Raw genomic sequence first — 26,470 nt, 5'->3', positions numbered from 1 at the left:
AATTTTACTTTCAGATTCTGAGAACCACACATCTGGAGATTCTGACAAGCTGATCGAGCCACAGTTAGCACAATCTACTTGCAGTTTAGGCCTATTTACTAACTTGGACACTTATTTTTTAGTTTTTCTATGAATTTACCTGACCAAGTATTAACTTTTACAAAGAGAATAGCACATTAGGAGCTATGGCTTTGTTTTTTGATTAAGGAAGAGTGCCCAGACATGCTCCACTTTATAGATTCCACATCCTAGTACCGTGCCTGGTACACAGTGGGTACCTGATAGATGTCGACTGAAAAACTCCAGCAACCTCAAACAAAGCCAGAGACAGGATCTCAAATGACATTTCATTCAACAGCTTCTATGCCAAAGTCAGACAAGGCCAGGGCAGTCATGGCCTCAGAAGACATAGCTGAAATACAGAACAATGTTAAAGAATAAATTGGTACCAGGGATAAGCTTTGGTTCAGCTAAGGACTAAGAACTGAATTAGCTGAGAGTTTTGGGGGTCAAGACAAAAACTGGGGACCAAGCATTAAGAAATCACAAAGAAGCGCAAGAAACATAATGGATAAAAGAAACAATGTGCCAGAGACAAAGTGATATCGGGAAAGAAACCCTGTTGACCTTAAACAGCCACCCATGCCAGGATTCCAGGAACACAGAATACCAATCTACATGTTCTCAGGGATGGCTGACAGAAGCTGCTGGACTTTGAGTTGCTAGCACAATCTCCCTCTATACTATTCAAATCTGACCACAGAACTACTTCCATGCCTGCTCTCCCAAGTTATGTGTGAGTCCCTTTCTATATAGATGTGGACCAGGAGACAATGTGTAGACTGGCTGGAGAGAAATGACAGAGTGTCCCTGTGAGGCTGCTAGATTTTGGGATAAAAGTAGAGTGCTCCCATGTGGGCTGCATCAGAAGAGGCAGAGAATGGATTGAGAAAAATGGACTCTAACTTGGGTTCCAATTTTCTTTGGTCATGTGGACTTAGGGAAACCACTGAAGCTCTTTGAACATCCCATTCCTCTGGGTTAATGTAAGGGATGCATCTATAATAGATTCTTAATTGATAATTCCACAAGCCAAAGCAGAGTTCTGTAGTGGGATTTCAGAATAGAATTAATAAAATATAAAAAGCTTTTGCCATTCTCAGACATGTCCTATAATCTCCTCTTCCCTAGCATAATTGAATGTAGTTTATCACAGGGAAACCTCATGTATTGGGCTGGTGACATCTGGCCATCCAGGTGGCCAAATGTTCACGTTGCCATTTAGAATTCTAAGAACTAATATTAAACTTCCTCTGGCGATTAAAAGACATAACACACATAAATGAGTGTTTTAGTTTAGTTAATTCATTTCTGATTCCTAAGTCCAGAAAAAGAGATGTTAAAGCTGATGTCTGGGTTCTGGGAAATTATAAGCAGCTTACATGATTTAAGGATTTGGGGGCCATGTCTTCCTAAGCACGGGCCAACTGATGGCTAAGGTGCTGTCTCGTGCTTACGTATGGCAGGCCAGTGGCACTGCTGGGTGACTTGGCTGAGGGACATCTGGGTGAGGGAAGGCTGGCATAAATCTGTTTTGGATGATTTCATAATGCTTTAAATTTTTGAAAATTACAAAGAATATATGTTTCACAGGTGATAGTTAAGAAACTACGATAAGTAAACAAACCTGTGAGAAGATCCACAATCAGCTTAACAACAAAGTCATGTTCAGAAGGTTATCACTCATACATTCCAGTTTTGTGTGGACTTTAAAATATACAACTAAAAACAAATTCCCCCTAAAAACCAAACAAACAGTATACAGTGGAAAGATGGGTAAGAAAGAATAGTCTGGACCTCAGATGCTTTGCCTCAGGTATTAGATAATGGAACAGATTAAAAGGAAGAAATCCAAATGACACTGTGGAAAAAATGACCAACTCTGAGACTGAAGCTGGGGAGGATGGTAGGAGAAATACCCATTAAAGAAAACTTCCAGATGTGTGCCAAGGGGATATGAAGATTTTACTTTGAAAGTGACATAAATATTAAGGCAATGGAAGGGCTTTGGAACAGTCAGGTATGATGATGATCTGGTTTTATTTTTAAAAACATTTATTAGTTTCCTAACTACAAAAGCTGTACTTACTGGTTATTTAAAAAGAAAAAAAAGAAAAAAAAAAAGACTCCAGAAGCCATTCATTGTTCTACCACCCAGAGATTATATCAATTAGGTATATTTGTGTCAGGGATTTGTTTGTTTGGTATGTCTGAATTTTTTGTATTTGTTTTTAATTTCAAAAAATAATATTTTTCTTTTTAAACACCTATGCAAGTATCTCGTGGGTTACAAAGTATTTCATGAATATACTCTATTTTACTATTTTCCTTTAATCATAGCATTACCTTTACCTTTTTGCTATCGTACATAATTCTATGATGATCATCTTTATGCACATTAGAATTATTTTCTGAGATTAGATTCTAAAAATTAATTGCTAGATGAGAAACAAAGATCTTTTTAAAGCTTCCAGTACATACTGCTGAATTGCTTTCCAAATTGTTTTATAAATTTACTCTCACAATAGCAATAGATAAGAATGACATTACATTGTACTCTTACCAGCTCTGAGAAGTGTACAGTTGCAGAAATTGTATGTTTAACCCTTAACTTAATCCTCAATGTCTAATTAAGTTTTAGATTGGTCCTGTACACAAGACAACATGAAGGTGTGTGTGCTCCTAGTATTCTTAGCTTTGTGCTCTGCCGAACCTTTATTTCACCCTTCATATATAATGCTGAAGAATATAATGCTGAAGGACATGGAAGATGAAGGTGATGGTGATGGTGATGCTGACAACTCTCTTTTTCCAACCAGAGAGTCAATTAACCCCTTCTTCCCATTCGATCTGTTTCCAACATGTCCATTTGGATGCCAATGCTACTCAAGAGTCGTCCACTGTTCTGATCTAGGTAAGAACATGTCAACTTGTTCTGGAGAATAACATCATTCTGATAAAATAGGACAAATCTTCAATGAAATTTCAAAAATCAACTCAATGATTATAAAATAAATTTCATTTGAATTTTTGGAAAGTATAACAAACTCCAAAGTACATCCAAATTGTTTTTAAAGATAAAAAAATCAGAGGGCAACAATGAGAATTTCATATATAGAACATTTCTTTCTCTTCCCAAATTTGAAACAAAGTGCTTCAATTTTCACTTCCTTCAGTAAGAATGGATGTTACTGTAGTTTCTTTGTCTTAGGGTGCTAGCAGTTTGCGATTGTGCTTTCTAGTAAAATTCTACAATAACTAATTTAATCAACTGTCCAGGACAATGAATATGTTATAGATTTATTGATATCCATTCCAGCAGGTGTGAGGTGATATCTCATTGTGGTTTGAATTTGCATCCATCTCTCTGATGATTAGTAGCTCTGAGCATTTTTTCATATGTTTATTGGTTATCTGTATGTCCTCTTTAGAGAAGTGTCCATTCAGGTCCTTTGCCCATTTTTTAATCATGTTGTTTGTCTTCTTGAGATCATTGAAAATTTTTTTTAAAAATAGGTTATAGACTTGTGAAATCCCTCATCTACATATTTTAAAGAGAATCCTTTACTTGTTTTAAGTGATTTGAATTTAGAACTGTCTACAAAAGAAGTGGCTGAGCTAAATTACTTTTTAAAATCTCTTAAAATGTATAATTTTCTGTTGAGTATTTTATTCTTTAATATTTCTGTTGAAGGTGTTTTCAAATAGAGGGGCACATGTATAGCCTGCTCAAAAAGAGGGTGTGATGAATATTTACATCAAGAGTTGCAGTATTCTGTTATTTCCAAAAGAGGGGATGACTCAAATCTGCCACACTACGGCAAGCCAAGGTCTGGCACATACCTCCTATTCTAGAACTGCAGGCCCCTCACGGTAACTTCCAGAGTGCATATGAGCACATGGTGCCTCTGAAAGTTTTAGACTCACTTTCTACTGCTACCACATTTCTCGCAAGTAGTCAAAGCTTGTTACAATCCACTCTGGAGACAAAATGAGAGAGATGAATAAAAAGCATTCAGGGAAAGATTATTAGCTAGAATCAGTGGGAAAGTGTTAATGTAATATACAGGTCAGGAAAAAATTGGCTTTTAAGCCTTACCTTTGGCATTGGTGTATAAAAAAGATAAGATAAAGCAATACCTGAGAAAAGCTAGTCTGGAAGCCGATGGAGAGTGAGTGTGAGAAGAGCAGTAGGAAGGAGAAATGCGGATGCTGAGACAGACTTTGGTATGAGAAAAGGTTATAGTTAGGAAATATCAGAATGTACTGTAATTTCTAAGCTGCTTCCCAGGCAGGAAACAACTCTGACTTCAGTTTGCAGAGTTGGTATATGTGAAACTACTTTGTAAAACTAAAATCACGACAAAAATGTACATATGTACTCTGACACAGTTGGATGTACACGGTTGGGAGTCAAGAGAGGTACGTCTTTAGCACAGGCCTTCCTCATGTGACAGTCTTCATATTTGCTCCAGTGCAAAGTCATCTGTCTCAATACGAAGGTTTTGGAGAAATGTTACATAGATCTGCTCCAGTACATGACTGTTCTGAAAAAACTGAGAAAAAACAAACTATCTTATGACAGACAGCTGGTTGTATATTGTGTTCCCCTGAATATTTAGCTTATAAAATAAAAATGCAACAAAATCTGTATTGACACATACCTTTAAATGATATCTCACCCTTAGCAGCATATACTGTACCTCCCATATGACCAGTGACAACGAAAAAGTTTAAATACTTCTAGCTTTTTCTCCCCAAGAAAAATGAAATTCTTTTCAGAGCACCTAATTTCATCAAGGGTAGGATGGGGGAAGTTTTGTCAAAGTTTGTTACCAGGCCCATTTGTGTTATAGGACTTCAGCTTCCTATAAGACCTTCCACATAATTTTCTAAAATCAAAATAATCCGAGAAAACTGTTACTATGTTAGCCCATCAAGCTACTAAACCCCTTTTCTTTATTTATCTATGATCAAATTTCTTAAAAGAGTTGTCAGTCCTAAAGTATGGAGGGATGGCTGTAGAGTGAAATATTGATTGTCATAGTATTTAGATACAGAATTCTTCATTTTGGGCTACTAAATATAACACTACTCTTAAGGAGTAAGGATGGATCCACCAAAAGTATGCCAATATCTGAAACTCATTTTAAAATGCATTAAAAAAAAAGATGAAATAATGGATAGCATAGTAAAATGATGGTAGAAAGAGAATATGGGTTTTCACTGTAAAATTCTTCAAGCTTTTCTGTATGTTACATTTAAACAATAAAATATTGGGGAAAAACAAGGCCCATACTCATCAAGCATTAACTATTGTACGGAAAGTCTGACAACAAGCAGGAATGGGCATGTTCAGCCATCTAGGAAAGGGAAAAAAAAGCAAGGAACAAATGTAGCATGTATAGCTCCTGGTAATTTTCTGCCTTTTTTTTTTTTTTAATTCAAGAGGGAAAAATACACTTAAGTCTTTTCAAACAATTTAATTAATATTTATGGAATGCCTACACAAAGAAGATGTAATTGTACCTTGATCTGAGGTGACAGAAAAGGAAGCTATTCTTGTACCTGCAAAGAGGAATGGTGACTAATAGGTGGGCCCAGGTAACTTAAAACTGGAGCATATGGCTGAAAAAGAACTAATGCTGTGGATGATGAATTCAGTAAGGCTATGCTGCACACTTAGATACCAATAATAACTTATGGCTGAATAAGTTTTTGCAAATCAAGTAATTTACAACTTATTAGAGAAGTTCATTAGTAAAGAAAATGGGCAGTAAATTTTTGATAATATGTATGAAAATATGTAATTCACCTATTTTCTAAGCAAAATATTCTATATAGAGAGGCTTTTTAAAATGATCAAAGCCCACAGGCTCCTATTTAGTACCACGACAGACTGAAAATGTGCAAAGAACTTCAATGTTCATCAGCCAAAAGTGCATCAGTAGAAGCTGTGCTTCAGCTTTTGGTTGCTTTTTGGCAGTCCTAATTGCCATGTTGCTCTTTACTTCCGTTTTATGCCACCTGCAGCAGATGAACAGTGACAGCTAGACCCAGCTAGACATCCTGTAAAAATAAATTACTGAAAAAGGTCTTTAGGCCTTTTTAAAGAACAATGCTTTTGTCATGTGTTACATTTTAAGTCATCTACTACTTAATGATAACCATGGATTTTTAACAAATTCACACTGCTAACATGTTAGCATTCGCTCTTCAGCATATAAGGCATATGTAACATATTTGTTTATTTCTCAGGTTTGTCCTCTGTCCCAAGCAACATTCCACTTGATACTCGAATGGTTGACCTTCAAAATAATAAAATTAAGGAAATCAAAGAAAATGATTTTAAAGGACTCTCTTCACTTTATGTAAGAATATATGCTCATATTTTTAGATATTTAAGTGAAAATCTCTTATCACTGCTTAAAATTACTTGTATTGTGTTCATGTAAACAAGTCTTTTCTGTGCGTAAAGAATGACAAAACACCTGCTATTCAGGGGTGTTCTAGTTAATAAAAAATTATAGATTTAATTCAAATAATAATTTAATTCAACTGATGTTTATTGAATAACAGCCGGGTGAAAAGCAGTGGGCTAAAAATTAAGTAAATGGTCTTTAAATGAGCTTATGATGTATTTAGGTAACCACAGTCGCTATACAATTAATTGAGTAAGACGATGATTATTTACAAGAACTCAGCCTACAGTGTTAAGAAAATCTGTACCCAAACCAAGTGATTTATCTTAAGGCACTACAAATGTCTTACATGGAATATATCTATCTAATATATACTTGTATGGCTTTTTTCTAGACCTTTAAAGATGAAAATAAATTTTCCTTATTATTTTTATTAATATTTTAATTTTCTAAGATTTAAAAGATTTTTATTTCTTTTTAACATTTTGAGCCACTAGATTTTAGCAAGTAAAGTTCTTAATGTAATTTGGAATTAAGCTTGAGGGAGAGCCTGATTCCACACTGTTAGAGGCATGGGTGCCATCTATTCTCCTCTGTGGGTGTTCAGACAATGCTGCTCTTTCAGCCATTCTCCACATTCTCATGCTGTGCTGGAGAGAAGAAATGCAAAAGCTGTCACCTCCAGTGGGAGAAGATAGAGACACTGACCACTTTTCTTGTGGCCAGCCAAGTAGACCTGTTATCTTACTGTATCTAAAAGTCTTGAGACCACCCTGCCTTGGGTCAGTGCATGGACCCTACTGACCCATCCCAGCAGACAGGAAAAGGGGACTATTGAGTCCCATCATGCAAACCAGTAACTGTATGTCAGTTGGTTGAGCAAGGACAGTCAGGCTGATCATGCTGTAGGCACCAGGATGGATGTTCTTTCCTATGCTCTCTAGCTCAGCCCTCATACCAAACTTGCCTGGAAGGGGTGGCACCTGCAGGGAGCTGAGTCAGCTTCCCTACAAAGCCATTCTCTTCTCTGCACTTTCAGGCATCTGTGCTCATGGGGCCCTGATTGCTCCCTTTCCTTTTAAAGGTACTCTGCAGACAGCTCAGATTTTGTTAAGCTACATACACACATACACACACACAAGAAACTGGGAGAGTATATACTTATTGCATAACCAAGGCCTCACCTAAATATTAAGACTATCAGAAATATAAATAGCACAATGGATCCCATCAAGGATCCATCCAGTCCACCCTATTCACTTCAGACCACAGAAACTTTTGGAGAATGGCCATTATTCTACCTTCATAAGTTGGAAATACAGCCTATAAATGCTTTTACCACTTCTTCAATCTATATTCAGCTATACAACCACAAGAATAATTAATGCCATATTTAATACCAAAATCATAAAAAAGTCTTTAATTTGTCATATCATTATTTATTACATTTTGGGGGTATTACAGGGACTTAGTCCACATGTAGTCCTGTTAATTGTTGGTACATAAGAATGGAAAAGATGACAGGAACTGTCTTAGTCCTCCTTCATTTCCTTTTTAGTCCATTTCTATGTGGCATCACACAGTCAGGCAGGCCTGGCTCAGATCTGGGCTTCACCAGAAGTGCACTGGTATGGTAGCTCACCTCTCTTAGCCCTACCTTTTTTAGATGTAAAAGGGCTGTAGTAATAGCAGGGAACTCAGAATGCTTATTTAGACTAGATGAGTGAATACATGTGAAGTGCCCAGCATGCAACCACTAACTATTATTGCCAAACAGCCTAGTGTTTCTAGACTGGCTAATGTCCTAATGTAAAATAGATGTTAAAGCACAAACTTTATACTTGAATTGTGGGCATATTGTATATTAAAAACATTTATTTAATTATATCATCACTACCTGTCATTAAAGAGAATCAAAATGTTTTTTAGATAATCTATAAATTCTCTATATTAAGCCTGAGCAGCTTGTTTAGCATTGTGGTTCTTAAACAAAGGACAATACAGCATTGGAGAATGAGGGAGATCATCACACACACATATATTCACAGTTCACTTCCAGCCCATTATTGATGAATGCGAAACCACATTCATCATATTGTCTTACTCCTGAAAAGTTATATTTTTCTCATCTGTGGGCCTTATATAGAACAACATTATTTAGGGCTCTCTGACTACCACTTTTGGAATTTTTATGTAAAAGCAAGCACTGAAAAGTACAGCTTAACTGGAGAGAGTCTGCTCACCTCGCTTACTGAGTCAGTATTTGATGGCACTTCTGTAAAAACTCTTACCCCTGAGTTTTGTACTACTTATACTTCCTTTTATGAAGCTCTGACAACCGCATGTCTTAATCAGACGGGGAAAAGACAAAAACTCCAAGCATGATGGTTGGATCTAACTGAGGCACACATTCCCTCTGGGGCTCCTTACAGAGGCAGCCCACAGGAACTGCACAAAGAAGGAAGAGCAAAGTGTGGAGGGTGGAGAGGCTGCGTTTGGCAGGAGGCAAGTCACTTTTCTTCACTCATGCCCATTTCCTCATTACTAAAAGGAATGAAATAATTCTTTTGCTAAATTGACCTCATGGAGCTGAGAAAGGTTCACCAATTTGTTACATCCCCACCCCTGTCCCCTGGCCTCATATTTCAGCATAACCAAGGGAAAAAAGAACTCTTAGTTGGTATTATACATTCAGAAAGGAGTATATTTTATAATGTAGTAACTAAATGTAGTTTCATCTCTTCTCCTAGGCTTAACTTTTCCCAGGTAAAAATTTAACAGTAGTGATATATCTGAAAGAAGGGCAAGAAAAGGGAGAAGCAAAGTACCTACAGGGAAATGATTAACATAATAATAAAGAAAGTTTAATTGCCAAAGCATTTATTAGTATTTCTTCTGTGTAATAACAACAACATGAATAACATTGGAAAAGCATATCAACTCAGTGTGGGAACAAGAGGAAGATTGCTGTAGAATGGGACTGGGGACAAAATTCATAAAATCAATGAATCTAAAGCTGCTCCCTGAAACAATGAGAGGATCTAGATTAGTAGGGAGAGATAAAAGTCTAAGGAATGCTAAGCCACCTACCATCACGCCAGGGAAATACTCTTGCAAAATCCGGCAGTAAAACAAGGACTAAGCTATGTTCATTTTGCAGTGAAAATAATTACTAGGGTGACTGACAAGTCCTGGTTGCCAAGGACATTCCCAGTTTTGGTTCTGAAGTTTGTACATCCTAGGGGACCAAGAATGTGGTAGTTAGCACCCTTTCAGCAGGGCACAAAGGGTGTGGCTGTCAAGGATGCAGAGGCCTGCTGCTACAAGTTCCTTCACTCTCAGACCTGTTGTCACCTCTAAAAGGTGCTGCCACATCACACTGAGAAATAACCAGGAAAGTGAGGAGGGTTGAGTCATTTTTCAAGTCTCACCACTGTCTCCCCAATGTTTTAAATATGTCTGAGGGTACTTTGTAGGAGTTTATTTTGGGAGGTCTATATTAGAAAAGATGGCAAACATTAGAAAACATGGAAAAAGTGAGGTTAAAACTAATTTTGCAGAGTGGACAAACTTTAAAGCTAGATAAAGATAATACTACCAACCATTTCCATAAAGGGTAGTAGAAATAGGAGTGGGGCCTCAACCATGTGAACACATCACCTACTCAAAGATAAACCAAAGGCACAAAAACAATCATTAAAGCTTTGCACTGCTCCAACTCAGTAGTGTGCGTGTGTGTGCATGTGCGTGCGTGCGTGTGTGTGTGTATGTGTGTTTTAGTTTAGATTAGGCTGAGGAATTATTTACATGATTAATCAAGTATACAAAATGATATAACTTGCATTGATTTCCATGAGTGACTAATCGCTGTAGAATACTGGTAAACCAGTTTGCTTCTTAATATGGTGTAACTTTTTATGCTTCATCTAGGCTTTGATCCTGAACAACAACAAGCTAACAAAGATTCACCCAAAAGCCTTTCTAACAACAAAAAAGTTGAGAAGACTATACTTGTCCCACAATCAACTAAATGAAATACCACTTAATCTCCCCAAATCATTAGCAGAACTCAGAATTCATGATAATAAAGTTAAGAAAATACAAAAGGAAACATTCAAAGGAATGAATGCTTTACACGTTCTTGGTAAGTTTTTGCAAATAAACAGGACATTTAGAAATTATAATTAATACAGAGAGGTAGAGATTTTTACTATCATTAACAGCTTTTAAGACTGATAATTTCCAAAATTAATTAATTATTTTAAAAAATCATCACCTGATGATACACTTATTAATTTTAGAGTGGGGGGAGAGGGGGACGGGGGCGGGGTGAGAGAGATAGAGATCAATTGGTTGCCTCTGGAACATGCCCCGACCAGGGATTGAACCCACAATCTTTTGGTGCACAAGATGACATTCCAACCAACTTAGCTACCCAACCAGGGCCCAAAATTAATTTTTTGAATTTAATAATCTTTATTGAGATAAACCATTTACAAATCAATTAAAATATTAAAATTTATGATGCCTTTTGTAATATACACACGCATATGAACTCTTAAGACTCCCCTCTTAAATATTTAGTGTGGTTTGTATTTTGTGACTGCCCCCTAATTGGTAAAATGTTATTATAAAATTTAAAGGTAGTATTTTTAATGTATTGTAGTAGTACAAACTACTCAAACACAGCATAGAAAGTTAATTCACATATTGTCTGGAATGTACATTTAACTTTTCATTATCTGCTTTAAGATTATTGAGTTAAAAATCCTTTTGTTGTATATTTTAAATTCCATCCCATTTTACTTCTAACACTCATAGAATAACCATGCCATCTCCCCCTACAACATCCATTCAAAATCCCTAACCAATATTCTCATTCATTTATTCACTTATTTAATTCGATCAGCACGACTTGCTGGCATTTCCTCAGTTATCTTTCTGTTAATAAGTAACAATTTCTAATTGACTTATAATTTTAAAAGTTTAGGTAACAAATTAATAAAAATTGGCAGTTACAAATATTTTGAATTATATGAAGAATAATCTTTTTTTCTAATGTAATATTACAATGAATCCTTGATCATACTTATGGTTGGAAGAGAGTGATAATTTATTGATTTAATAATTCAAAGCAAAACAGTAAACCTGTTATATATTCCAGATTATAAATACAAAGTCGTCTTTTCCAAGGCTGACAGAAAGGTGAATAAACACAGAAACAGATACACAGAGTAAAAATGAGTCTAAACAATTCTCCTGTTGTTTGGGATGTGTATCTCTGCATTGTGAGTTTCATTCTAGTAAAACATATATATGCTAAATTATGTAATTCCTCCCCTCCCCACAGAAATGAGTGCAAACCCTCTTGACAGCAATGGGATTGAGCCAGGGGCATTTGAAGGGGTGACAGTGTTCCATATCAGAATTGCAGAGGCAAAACTAACCTCAATTCCCAAAGGTTTGTGTTACTTTATTTAAGATGCAGTATTTTTTTTTAAATTGTCATCCTTAAATAACCATTAAATGTACTATTGTAAACTGTGTACACTATAAAAACCACAGTGTAATTAAACCCCACTGTACCAGTCTATCTGGTCAGTGTAGTGTGAAAGGAGTGTTTTCTCACACATGCCATGAAGAACCATATGTAGTACTTTTTTTGGGGGGGAGGGGGGGTAGTATGAAACCAGAATCTTTTTTTTCCCCAAGGGAGAACAAACATTAAGAAGAAATAAACCTCTTATTTTCCTTCTTTCCTGATATTTACTCATCTATACTTTGTAATTCTGTGATGCACCTGTTACAGGTGAAAAGTCTGTAAAGATACAGAGGAAGATGCACTGCGCCATTGACTCTTGTCCCAGCCATGCTGCAGTGGTTTGCCAGGGTGGCCTTGTGAAGCCAGACTGGGACAGAAGCCAGCTCCAACAGGGATGAGTGTGAACTCAGGCCAAGGGGCTTGTTTGTTTCTTTTTAAGGTTGTTGTACAGATTGAGTCAATGCACAGAATGGTCTGAGGACAATGTTGAGGACTTGGTAAATACCGTCTTGTGATGTAACTGTTGCAAGAATGAGTGCCATACTCTTTATCATGTGACCTGAAGCTGGCACCTCAAAGTAAATGCTTCTTATGGTTGCTACTGGGCCAATTTCCTAATGCATTACTACTTCAAGCTCCTGATCTGATGGTTACCTGGATAGGACTGCCTTTCTCAGGACCCATGGCCATTCTTACTTTCTCCTCCCTGACAAGGACGTTCTCTCTCTGCTGTAATAACTACATTGATCTGAAATAACCCCTATGGTTAAATAATATATTTTTCTTTCACATTTAGCATCCATAGTGAAAGCAGCAAATTAACCATAACCACTTTTCTACTATCCTTCTCATCAAGAAGATTAATAAAACAAATATAAACTGATCATTTTAAAGATAGAGCAGAGCTGCTATTATTGATGAAGTGATGATCTTTTGCTTAGGAGAAAAGTCAACTAAAGTAAAAGGGGAAAAAAATTTAACACAGAAAAATCATTTTAATTCAGAACTACACAATTTAAAAACCACCTTAATTTAGCTTTCAAGCAGGTGGCTGTTTTTCTAAAAATGTCACAATATTTACATTCTCATCTATAGAAAAATAAAAATACAAACTGTACCTAACAATTTAAATAGATAAAATCCCTGGTATATGCTAGAAGCTAACACTGGGGGAACAGGAAGAGGGCAGGACAGAGCAGGAACAGTGGAAGTCTCTGCCCAGAGCTGTTGGTTGGACGCACCCTGCAACTGTCACTGCACTTTAGAGTCACACCAACAGTCTTTCCTATATTGCAAAAACATACTGACTCCAATTCTCTTCAAGTTTCAAAGAGAAGCTTACAAATGGAGGTTTAAATTCTCAAGATTCTTCGAATACCTAAAGGAAGATTTTTTTGTTTTTAGAAATTTAAATTAAAATAAAATCTCCCAAAGTCCCTAACTACCCCATTAATATCCCCACAACATTCAAAATCCAGTTAAGTATTTTTGTTTCATAACTTATTTGGTAAAATGTAAAGGCTTGGACTTGCGGCCAAGATGGAGGCATAGGTGGACACACTTCACCTCCTTGCACAACCACAAGAAGGATCACAGCTAATCTCAAAACAAAATAAGTCAGAACTGCCAGAAAATTGAACTGTATGGAAGCTGGACAACCAAGGATTTAAAGAAGAAACATTTATCCAGACGGGTAGGAGGGGCGGAGGTGGGGAGCCGGGAGGAGAGAATGTGGTGTGGGGGCAGCAGTGAGGCAGCAGCAGCAATGGTGGGCTGTGGAACAGGTGGTCCCACATTCACTTGTGGCAGATAAAAACCAGGAGGGACACCTGGGGAGTGAGGCCAGACTGCACAGACCAAGGTTCCAGTGCCAGGATAATAAAGCCTCATAACTTCTGGCCATGAAAATCACTGGGCACTGAGGAAGCGGAATAAACTGCTGGTCCCTCAGGAGAGTCTGTTTAAAGGAACTGCACAGACCCAGGACATGCGCAAACCTGCCCACTCTGGGATTCAGTACCAGCGCAGCAGCTAGAAGGGTGCCAGTGGCATACAGGAAGTGGTGGAATTGACTGGAAATGGGACAAGAGCCAAGCAAGTGGCATTGTTCCCTCTTAGGCCCCTCCCCTACATACAGAGCCAGAAAGCTGCAGAGCATATTGCCCCACCCTGGCGAATGTCAGGTTCCACCCTTTATAGGTGCACCAAGATGGAATCAAAGCAGCTCTATCCAATACACAGAAACAAACACAGGGAAGCTGCCAAATTAAGGAGATAAGAAATATGGCCCAAATGAAAGGACAGATAAAAATTCCAGAAAAAGAACTAAGTGAATCAGAGATAGCCAACCTATCACATGCAGAGTTTAAAGCACTGGTGATAAGGATGCTTAGAGATCTCGGTGCATATGACAAACGCACAAGGTAAGAAATGAGGTTACACTAAGTGAAATAAAGAAAATCCACAGGGAACCAAAAGTGTAGGACAGGAAGCTCGGGTTCACACCAACAATTTAGAACATAAGGAAGAAATAAACAGTAAACTGGTACAGAATGAAGAAACAAGAATTAAAAAAAAAAATAAAGAAGAGACAACTAGAAGACTCTTGGGTATCTCCTAATGTGTCAACATCCGAATTATAGGAATGCCAGAAGGAAAAGAGGAAGAGCAAGAAATTGAAAACTTACTTGAAAAAAAAATAATGAAAGAAAATCTCTTTAATTTGGTGAAGGAAATAGACATACAATTCCAGGAAGCACAGAGAGTCCCAAACAAGTTGGACACTAAGAGGGCAACAACGAGACACATAATTAAAATACCAAAGGTAAGATAAAGAGAGAATCTTTAAAGCAGCAAGAGAAAAAAGGAGAGCTACCTACAAAGAAGTCACTAAGACTATCAGCTGATTTCTCAAAGGAAACTTTGCAAGCAAGAAGGGATTGGCAATAAGTATTCAAAATGATGAAAAGAAAGGTCCTAAAACCTTGCTTTTCTATCCAGCAAAGCTGTCATTTAGAATGAAAAGACAGATAAGTGATTCCCAGACAAGGTAAAACTAAAGGAATTCATCATTATCAAGCCATTATTACATGAAATGTTAAAGGGACTTATTTAAGAAAAAGAAGATTAAAACTATGAACAGTAAAATGACAACAAACTCACAGCTATCAACAACTGAATCTAAAAAAAAACCCAACATAAACAAATTTAGCAAACAACTAAAACAGTAACAGAATCATAGAAATGGACATACAGGGAGGGTTATTAGCAGGGAGGGGGAAGGATGAGAATGAGGGAAAAGATACAAGGATCAAGAAGCATAAATTGGTAGGTAGAAAACACACAGCGATATGTGAAGAATATTATAGGAAATGGAAGAGCCCAAGAACTTATATGCAAGACCCATGGACATGAACTAAGGGTGGGGATTGCTGGAGGGAAGTGGGGTACCAGGTGGAAGGGAGCAAAATTGGGACAACTGTAACACTATAATCAATAAAACATACTTTAGAAAAATAACTTTGGGATCCTAGCATGCATAAGCTCTTGAGGAATGAACCTAAATATAAAAGGTGTATGTTGAAAAAAAAAAAAGTAAAGGCTGACTCCTTAAATGTTATAATTCAACAATTACTACCCTTTGTGGCAGGATGAATTAGGACCCAAAAGTCCTTACCAGAACTGACAAGTTAATATATAGAGAAAAATGTCTTCCTTCCTATTCATTTGGAAAATTCTACTTTCATAGTAGTGTTGTGTGGAGGGGAGGAAAGACCTGTTTAAAGGTAGAGTAGGAATAGAAATAGCTGTATAAAATGTGCTAATATTTGTTGGCAGTCAATGAGCTTCTACCTAAATCCAAACCCTTGCTCATTTGTCTTACAAAGGCTACACTTTCCATTTTGGTTACCTAAATTCTCCAGGTCCTAGGGAGAAGTCCTGTCAATCCTACAAACCCAAGAAATTTCCCTGACTCCTCAACATGAAGAGATACTTCTGTTTTCTTTGACTTGCTACAATATATTCTAAATAGGCTGGAAAACTTTATGAAATTTTTCTAGTGATTTCTGTATGCATGATGGATTTGCTCAGCTAATAAGGTCTTTGAAAAGAGAACCTTTCTTTTACATATTGAAGTGAGTATGTAGTTGTTCTATAAACTAATCAGAATTCAAGAAATTAGAACTCTATTAGTTTACAATTATTTTTCTACTCTAGTTTATTTACTTTTAAAATTCAAAGTAGATTCTAAAATCAACATAAATTCAGCCATGAAGAATATGATATTTATAAGGATGCTTTGATTACCTTCATCAGTCTTTACCACTAATAGAGGAAGAAAATGTTTTAGTAAAAGCTGAAAAGAAAGAACTCTTTTCCCAGCTAGCTAACTACAACCTTTGATTGACAATACTTTATATTTTTAATACTAGGAATTACATATAATACCAGGTACTATATAAGACTACAAAAATGAAATTTGACTGAATTTTCTAGTCAGTCTCTTATATCCCAGCTTCAGTTAATCTGGGGAGGTTTGGGGTCAGAACATGCATGTGCATGGAGAAGAGAAGATACAGATATATCCACAGGGCACCTGCTATATGCCAGGTGGTGCTGGCAGATTAAGGAATTAAGAGATGCTTCTCTTAATTTATGCAGAAACTATGACTAATTGAAAAGAATAAATTCTGCAATGAAGCAATCATATCAAATAGAGTAAAAATCCATGTGTTCATAGTGATATTTTTATGTTTTATTGTTTATACTGTTACTGTTGCCACCATTTCCCCCCGTTTGTTGCCCCTATGCCCAGCCCGTCCCCATTTCTACAGTCAATACCCACACTATTGTCCACTTCTATGAGTCCTTCATATAGGTACCTCGACTAGTCAATTCACCTTCTTTCGAAGAGTTCCCACCACCACCTTCTTGCCACTATCAGTTTATTCCATGATTCTATGACTCTGGTTTTCTTTTGCTCATTAGTTTATTTTGTTAAATAGATTTGTCTTATAAGTGAGATCATATGGTACTTGTTTTTGACCAACTGGCTTATTTCACCTAGCATAATAGTCTCTAGTTCCATCTATGCTGTTGCAAAAGGCAGAAATCCCTTCTTTTTTTCTGCTTCATAGTATTCCATTGAATAAATGTACCACAGTTTTCTAATCCATTCATAAACTGATGGGCACTTAGGCTGTGTCCAGCACGTGGCTATTGTAAATTGTGCTACTATAAATGTAGGGGTGCATAAATTCTTTTGAATAGGTGTTTTAGGATTCTTAGGGTGTATTTCCATCAGTGGAATTCCTGGGTCAAAAAGTAGTTCTGCTTTTAATTTTTTGAGGAAATATCATATTGTTTTCCACAGTGGCTGCACAAGTCTGCATTCTGACCAATAGTGCAATAGGGTTCTGTCTTCTCCTCATCCTCACCAGCACTTGTTGATTTATTAATGTTAGCCATTTTGAAGGACGTGAAGTGAAATATCATTGTGGTTTTAATTTGCATCTCTCTGACAGCCAGTGATGTTGAGCATTTTTTCACCTGGTCATCTGTAAGTCTTCCTTGAAAGTGTCTATTCAGGTCCTTTGCCCATTTTTTAATTGGATTATTTGTCTTCCTGGTGTTGAGTCATATTTTGGAGAGTAAACTTTCATCCAATATATCACTGACAAATATGTTCTCTCATACAATTGGTTTCCTTTTCATTTCGATGATGTTTTCTTTAGCTCTGCAGGAGCTTTTTAATTTGATGTATTCCCACTTATTATTTCCTTTATTTCCCTTGCCCTAGGAGACATATTAGCAAAAATGTATAGGAGATATCTGAAATTTTATTGGCTATGTTCTCCCCTAGGATTTTTATGGTACCATGACTTACATCTCCCAGTCTTTTCAACACCTCTAATTGAAGAGACTGTCTTTACTCATTGTATGCCCATGTCAAATATTAATTGACCATAAAGACATGGGTTTATTTCTGAGCTTGCTATTCTGTTCCATTGATCTACATGTCTGTTTTTATGCCAGTACCAGATTGTTTTGATTACAGTGGCCGTGATATCAGGTACTGTGATCCCTCCAACTTCGCTCTTGTTTCTCAGGATTGCTAAGGCTATTTGGGATCTTTTTTGGTTTCATATACATTTTTGCAATACTTGTTCTAGATCTGTGAAACATGCCATCAGTATTTTGTATTGAATCAGTAGATTGCTATGGGTACTAAGCACGTTTTAATGATGTTAATTCTTCTAATCCATGAACAGGGTGCATACTTCCATTTGTTTCTATCCTCCTCAATGTCTTTCTTCCGTGTTCTATAGTTTTCTGAGTAAAGGTTTTTTACATCGTAAATTTATTCTGAGGTACACTATTTTTTTTTGTTGCTATAATAATTTTTTTCTTAGTTTCTGTCTCATAGTTCATTGTTAGTGTACAAGAATGCTTTCGATTTCTGAATATTAACTTTGTATCCTGCTATGTTGTGGAATTCACTTATTAGGTCAAAAAATTTTGGGGTGCAGCCTATAGGGTTTTTAATGTACACTATCATGTCATCTCTGAAGAGTGATAGTTTAACTTCCTCCTTTACAGTTTGAATGCCTTTTATTTCTTCTTGTCTGATTGCTGTGGCTAGGATTTCCAGTATTATGATAAAAAGAGTGGTGAAAGCAGAAACTCTTGTCTTGTTCCTGATCCTAAGGGAAAAGCTTTTAGTTTTTGCCCATTGAGTATGACAGTGGCAGCAGGCTTTCAGCATATGGCCTTTATTATGTTGAGTTATGCTCTCTCTCTTCCCACTTTCCTGAGTGGTTTTTTTTTTTTTTTTTGAATCACAAATGGGTGCTGGATATTATCAAATGCTTTTTTTTGCATCTATTGATATGAGCATGTGACTGTTTTTCCATTCACTTTGTTTACATGATGTATCACATTTATTGATTTGCAAATATTGTATAGTCCTTTCATCCCTGGAATAAATCACTCTTGATCATGGTGTATAATCTTTTCAGTGTATTGCTGGATCTTGTTTACTAGTATCTTGTAGAGGATTTTACATGAATGTTCATCAGAGATATTGCCCTTTAATTTTCTTTGTTGTATCTTTAGCTGGTTTTAGGATTAGAATAATACTGGCCTTATAAAAAGAGTTTGGGAGTCTTCCCTCTTCTTGAATTTTTTGGCATAGTTTGAGAAAAGGTGTTAATAACTCCTTTGAATGGTTGGTAAAATTCACTTTTGAAACCATCTGGTCATGCTTCTTGTTTGCCAGAAGTTTTAAACTACTGGTTCAATTTTGCTAGTTGTTATTGGGCTCTTCAGATTTTCTGCTTCTTCCTGATTCAGTTTTGGACACTGTATGTTTCTAGAAATTTATCGCTTCACTCAGGTGGTCTAGTTTCTCGGCATATAGCTGTTCATAGTAATTTCTTACAATCCTTTGTATTTCTGTGGTATTGGTTGTCACTTTTTCTCTTTCATTTCTGATTTTATTTGAGTCCTCTCTCTTTCTCTTGATGAGTCTGGTTAAGGGTTTGTCAATTTTATTTCTGTTCACAATGAACCAGCTCCTGGACTCACTGACACTTGGGGGGCGGCGGGGGGGGGGGGCGGGAATCTGTGTGTGTGTGTGTGTGTGTGTGTGTGTGTGTGTGTGTGCGCGCGCGCGCGCGCGCGTTGTTTTGCCTGCTCTGATCTTATTTCCTTCCTTCTCACTCCAGGCTGTTTTTGTTCTTGTTCTTTTAGTCCTTTTAAGTGAAGAGTTAGGTTGTTAATTTGAGATTTTTCTATCCTCTTTAGGTAGGCCTGCATTGCTATGAACTTCCCTCTCTGGACTGCCTTCACTATGTCCCAGAGGTTTGGGGATGTTGTGTATTCATAGTCATGTTTCCAGATACTTTCTGATTTCTTCTTTGACCTCATTGTTAACCCATTCAGTATTTAATAACATGTTATTCAGCCTCCACGTATTTGAATGTTTTTGAGGTTTTTTCCCTTAAGGTTAGTTTCTAGATTCAAGCGATTGTGATCCAAGAAGATTCTTGATACGATCTCAATTTTCTTGAATTTTTTTAAGCTTATTTTGTGTCCTGCCACATGTTCTACCTTTGACAATAATATACGGACATTTGAGAAGAATGTATATTTTGCTTCTTTGGGGTGAAATGTCCTGTAAATATCAATTAAAGCCATTTGATCTAGTATGTCATTTAATGCTGCCATATCCTTGTTGATTTTTTGTCTGGAAGATCTGTCCATTGTTGACAGTGGGTTATTAAAATCCCCCACAATGACTGTATTCCTGTCGATCTCTTTCTTAAAGCACTCCAACTTTTTCTATATATATTTAGGTACTCCTACATTGGGCGTATATATGTTTACAAGGGTTATAGCCTCTTATTGGATAGTCCCTTAAGAATTATGTAGTGACTTTCTTTGTCTTTTTATAATGGACTTAGTTTTGTGTCTATTTTGTCTGATACAAGTATAGCTATCCCAGCTTTTTTTTTTTCATGTCCATTTGCATGTAATGTTTTTTTTCAATCCCTTCACATTCAGTCTGTGTACATCTTTTGTTCTGAGGTGTGTCTCTTGTGGACAGCATATTTGCAGGTTGTGTTTTTTTATCCATTCAGCTACCTTATATCTTTCGATTGGAGCATTTAATATATTTACACTTAAGGTTATTATTGATAGGTACTTATTCACTGCCATTTTCTCCATTTGTACCTGTGTTTCTCTCTATATATCTTTTTCTTCTTAAACCAGTCCCTTTCATATCTCTTGCAATGCCCATTTAGTGGAAATGTATTTCTTTAGTTGGGTTTTTTTTTTTGTTTGGTTTTTTTTTTGTTTTGTTTTGAACCTGGGAAAATATTTTGCCTTCAATTTTAAATGAGAGTTTTGCTGGACAGAGTAGTCTTGGTTGCAGGTCCTTGTTTTTCATTACTTGGAATATTTTGTCCCTTCAGGCTGTACGGTTTCCATTGACAAATTGGCTGATAGTCTTATAGGAGCTCCTTTGTATGTTACTAGCTGTTTCTTCTCTGCTGCCTTTAAGATTCTTTGTCTTTAAACTTTTTCCATTTTGATTGTAATGTGTCTTTTGAGTGGGCCTCTTTTGGTTCATCTTGACTGGGACTCTCTGTGCTTCCTGAACCTGTGAGACTTTTTCACTTGCCAAATTAGGGAAGTTTTCTGTCATTATTTCTTCAAACAGGTTTTCTATCACTTGCTCCCTTCTCCTTTTGGTAGCCCTATGATACGAATATTGTTACATTTCATGTTGTCTCAAAGATTCCTTAAACTATTCTCATTCTTCCAAAGTCTTTTTTCATTTTGTTGCTCTGACTGGGTGGTTTTATCCTACCTTGTCTTCCAACTTGCTGATTCAATCCTGTGCTTTATTTAGCTTGCTTTTAATTCCTCCTACCACATTTTTCATTTCCACCTGGTTCTTATACAGTTTCTATATCTTTAAAATTTCATTTTTATTTAGCTTTAGAGAAAAGGAAAGGGAGGGAGAAAGAGAAGGAGAGAAATATCAATGCACAAGAGATACATTAACAGGTTGCCTCTTGCACATCCCCAACTGGGGACTTGGCCCACAACCCAGGCATGTGCTGTGACTGGCAACTGAACCATCAACTTTTCCATTTGCAGACCAGTGCTCAATCCACTGAGCCACACTAGCCAGGGCTCTATGTCCTGTCTAATGCTGATGTAGCTCCCATGAAGTTCCTTGTAGCTCCATAAAGTTCCTTATAGTTCTCAGTAAGTCCTTGAGCCTCCTTATAACCATTATTTTGAACTCTATGTCTGATAAATTGCTTGCCTCCATTTAATTTAGCTCTTTTTCTGGGGATTCCTCCTTTACTTTATATTGGGGGTTCTTTGTCTTCCCATTTTAGGTGACTCAATTGTTTCTATGTATTAGATTGATCTGCTTTGACTCTCTGTTTTCATGCAGTGGCGTTCAGTGGGAGGAGTTCTGTGGGACTAAGTGCGCAGTCTCTTTGACCTCCTGAGCTGGATGCTCTAGGGATGCACTTTATGAAGTTTTGTGTGCACTCTCCTATTTTATTTGGGTTTTGATTGTTGTTGGCTTGTTCATTGGTGGGTGCTCTCCTCCAGCAGGCTAACTGAGAGTCAATGCCCACCATGTCTTATATGCTGTTGTACAGGTTCTGACAGAATAACAAAAGAACACAGAAAAGAACACATGCCAGCAACAATATCCCTCAACAACAGCAGCAATGTCAACAACAAATGAGCAAAGGGTAATAAAGGTGGAAAGAGAATGAGAATATTATATGAAAGAAAAAAGAGTATCAGATAACTAAAGGAAAGAAAAATGATTTTGAGAGGATAGAGGGAGGAGAGGTAAGAGTAAAGAATAGAAACAAGGTGAAGAAAGGGAAAAAATAAAACTTAAAATGAATATAAAGGGAAGGAAGGTGGCAAAATAAGAGATCTGAAGTGGAAAAATAGGAACAAAATTAAAAAACAGGAAAAAAGTTAAAAAGCAATGTGAAAGAAAACTCAAATAATGAAAAAGATTGAGGTGGAATTTGTCTCAGAAAAGTCTAGTGCTTGCCTGCTGGCTTCTCCTTCTGGATATATCTCTGGTGTTCTGAAGTTGTCCTCATCTAGCTTTAGGCAGCCTGTTCAAAGCTACAAGCATTCTACAGAGTCTACAGACTCTGCGGTCTTCCTCACTGCTCTGCACTCCTGGCTTTTTAGCAGTACCAGGACCAAGGGTGGCTCAACTAATATCCAAAAGCACTTCAGGTACTGCCTTCACCTGCCTCTGCCTGCAGTCCTGCCATTAGTCTTAGTCTAGCTGCTGACCTGTCTGTTTCTAAGAGGGCTTCTGGTAGAATCAGTATGATGGGATGTGTGGATCTCCTGTAGGAGGTGCCATTCAGACTTCAGGGAAGATAGTTGGTGTGTTCACATGTCTCAGTCTGTCACATATTATTTTCCTGAACTCAGAAGGGCAAAGCCCATAGTAGGGTAGGAGGTGGGACTTCCAGAGCCCAGAGTTAGGGTCTCACAGTGTTCCTAGGCTTTCTTGTGAGCTGGAAGCACAATCTGGTTCCTGAGAAGCTGTATGCAATGGCCATGCCCTAAAGTCAGTCTCTAACACTCCTGAGTCTACCTATGTTCCTATGTTACTGTCTCCTTGGCAGGGAATAAGATGCAGGTTGGGGGAACCTGAGACAGATGCCAGGTGGGGCAAGCAGGATTTCAAAGGGTGTGGCAAGCAGGACTTAAGGATGGGATTAGGAGGCTTTCAGAGGCTAGGGCGAGCAGTTTTCCCACAGGATGGAGTAACTGTTTCTCCCCTGGGAGGGTTTTTGCTTTTCTCAAGAAAAATGGCTGCTGCAGTATGGCGTTAATGTCACAGCACCAGGAACCCTGCAGCCACTCCCCCATGGCCCTCCCCCAAGGGTCCCAAATCCAGACTCTCTTTGCTCCACTACAGACAGTGCTGCCCACCTTTTGCCGGAGCCAAAGGTGAGTGGCTGGGAACACAGAATCTCTGCACTGGCCCCTTAGAAGAAAAGAAAGAAAAAAAACAAAGGTGGCGTTGTCTCAAGCAGGTTCCTACTTATTCTGTCAGGCAAAAAAACCCATGGCCTTTCACCACTGCATGCTGCATGGGTGGGTGATCCCAACACTGGCACTCTATGCTTGGGAGCATGGTCTGAGGTCCAGGCCTCACTCCTCTCTGGGGGCGGCTCCCTCCGCCATGCCCCCATCTTGGTCGTAACCCAGCCACCTCTGAAAATGATGCTGGCCCCTTTTGTGTGCCTGCCCTTCTACCAGTCATGAGGTGGTTTCTGCCCATGATTGGTTAAGTATCTCCTCATTAGGCAGTCCTCAGTTGTTTATTTAAGGTGGAAGTTCCTCTCTTTATTTTTATTTTCAGCTTGGTTCTGGGAGGTGGTATGAGATAAACTCTCCTACTCTGCCACCATCTTTAAAAAAAAAAAATTCACTGGTTACTCCTGGGTATTGTACTAATTCATTTCTTGAAAGAATCAAGCTTTTCTGCAAGGCTCTATTACACAGTAACTAAATAACTGATGAAGAAAAAAATTCTTTAGCAAATTCCACCTAATAAATGCTTAAAGAATGACAAAATCAGGAAAATCATCATGTTCCCATTCTTAATGAAGTAATGGACCTAGCAGTCATCAATGAATGCCAAGAGCATCAGGTGAAAGGGTGATCTTCTGAGTCTAACTTGGTCTGTCTCTAGATCTAACTACTAGGTCCTAAGAATTAATAGGACTAGAGGACCATGATAAACTATCTTGGGAAGTCATCAGCCAATCTCACAAATGCGTATCTCAAACAAATCAATATCTGAAACAATTTGATAGAAGAGGAAGAAAAGGAGGGAGAATATAGTAGAAGAATAGATTTTTAGAAACATAAGAACCAAATAAATGTATTCTGTAAACTTTATTAGGATCCCAAGTTGAACAAATCAACTGCAAAATAATATATTTGAGATCATTAGGGAAATTAATATTAGATTTAGTAGATAATTATGATTAATTTTGTTAGATGTGATATTCACATGATGATTATATAAATAGGAGATGACTTTATGAATTAAAGACATCTAGTAAAGTTTTTACAAGTGAAATAACATTGTGCATAGAATTTAATTTTAAATAGGCCAGCAAAAAAAATGAGTAAACAAAAATCAGTTGTTTTTAATAACAGTAATCAGAGAAGGGGGGTTGGTGGGCTGGGTGAAAAAGGTGAAGTGATTAAGCAAAAAAAAAAAAAAAAAAAAAGAGAGAGAACAAAACTCATAGACATAGAAAACAGCAGAGAGAAAGGGGGATAAGGGAAGGTAGAGGACAATAACGAGGGCATAAATGACAGGAGGAGACTTAACTTTGGGTGGTGAACACAATACAATATACAGATGTTGTATTGCAGAACTGTAAAGTTGAAAGTGATATAATTTTATTAACCAAGGTCACCTCAAAAATTTCAATTAAAAAAATCAATAATCAATAACTAATGGGGTAGATGAAACAAGATTGGAAATACTAAGATAATTGTTGAACTTGGGCAACAGCAAGATAGTTTGTAATACCAGCTTCCATTTTTCTGTAGGTGTGAAAGTTTCCATAATAGAAAGTTTAATAAAAGTAGATTCCTAAAAAATTACCTAAGACTATAATGTGAAACTTAACAAGTACAATCAATGGGGCTTGATCTTACTTGATCTAACACACCTTTCTCTCTTTATCATTAGAACTACCATCAACTTTATTAGAGCTTCATTTAGATTTTAATAAAATTTCAACAGTGGAACTTGAGGATTTTAAACGATACAAGGATCTGCAAAGGTAAAAATTCCCCAAATTCTAACTTACAAGTGGTAGTCTATATGATGAAGATATTAATGAAATTTCTTGGAGAATATTATAGGGACCTAGTCAAGATTATATTGATACTACTGGAGATTTTGAAAGGAAAACTGGAAAGTACTGCTATTATTCTGTTTCAATAATGGAAGAGGCACCAAGTAGGATGAGGAAACAATTTTCAAATGTTACACAAAGAATTTTCTGAGAGTGGAGGAGAGGGCTGGTAACATACTGAAATAGGTTATTAAATAAAACCATGAAATACCTTCCTCTGAACACATATATAGGACAGGTTTATATTTCTAACTCTTTCATGTTTTCATCTGACTGTATCACTCCATTCTTCAGAGTTGATGAATTTTATATCACTTTTAGGCTGGGCCTAGGAAACAACAGAATCACAGATATTGAAAATGGAAGTCTTGCTAACATACCACGCATAAGAGAAATACACTTGGAAAACAATAAACTAAGAAAAATCCCTTCAGGATTACAGGAGTTGAAATACCTCCAGGTAAGACATTCTACTTGTGTTTTATACAAGTAGATATTAGTACTTTTCTTTGTTCTTATGAAATCTATTAACACCTAAAGCAAAAACCAAGTTCCAAGGGTAAAGTTGGAGAGCGCGTGGAGGATGGTTTCTATGGGAACATCAGCTAAAACACTCAGGTAACCCATGTCCATCCTTCCTTTTCTCCTACTGAAACTGCCAAGGCCATTATGACACAGGTACTAACTAATTTCAGGTTTCTGGGTGGCAGTGGCTATGTGGAGGAAATCAAGTAAGACCACATATTCTTTTATTCTGGGCATGCTTAATAAAGGCAAACCATGTGGACAAGTTCCTAGGTATTTTAACTACCAAAGTGGTGCTAGGTTAGAAGTGTGTATGCTTTTTAAAAAATTCAAGCCATAATATAAAATCAAAAGTCAGTATTTGGAACATTAGAGGGTCACATTTCTTGTTCATTACTAAAAATCATTTTCCTTTAATCTGGCAACTCCTGACTAGCTGGGAGGGGCCACAGAATCCTTGG

The 26,470-nt window shown here is 37.1% G+C and overlaps 2 protein-coding genes across 4 annotated transcripts in view; one reads left to right on the top strand and one right to left on the bottom strand.

The window, feature by feature from the left end:
* CENPP (centromere protein P) overlaps positions 1–26,470 on the bottom strand; it is a 329,764-nt gene that overhangs the window by 139,361 nt on the left and 163,933 nt on the right. The gene's annotated exons all lie outside the window — the stretch shown is intronic.
* The window catches only part of ASPN (asporin), a 33,994-nt gene that overhangs the window by 4,074 nt on the left and 3,450 nt on the right, over positions 1–26,470 (top strand). The window contains exons 2-7 of one of the 3 annotated variants that reach the window (XM_054588014.1): positions 2,880–2,974; positions 6,319–6,431; positions 10,413–10,626; positions 11,833–11,943; positions 25,316–25,409; positions 25,806–25,944. In XM_054588014.1, the coding sequence (XP_054443989.1) occupies positions 2,880–2,974; positions 6,319–6,431; positions 10,413–10,626; positions 11,833–11,943; positions 25,316–25,409; positions 25,806–25,944 (766 nt within the window). Of the gene's footprint in view, positions 1–2,695; positions 2,975–6,318; positions 6,432–10,412; positions 10,627–11,832; positions 11,944–12,291; positions 13,313–25,315; positions 25,410–25,805; positions 25,945–26,470 lie in introns of those variants that run through there. The other 2 variants (XM_054588013.1, XM_054588015.1) reach the window with 2 other exon arrangements.

The sequence above is a fragment of the Pteronotus mesoamericanus genome, unplaced genomic scaffold (assembly GCF_021234165.1).
Source record: "Pteronotus mesoamericanus isolate MK-2021 breed Mesoamerican mustached bat unplaced genomic scaffold, CSHL_Meso_final scaffold_125, whole genome shotgun sequence".
Lineage (NCBI taxonomy): Eukaryota > Metazoa > Chordata > Mammalia > Chiroptera > Mormoopidae > Pteronotus > Pteronotus mesoamericanus.
Note: the sequence above shows the minus strand (reverse complement) of the source record. Positions and strands in the feature narration are given on the sequence as shown.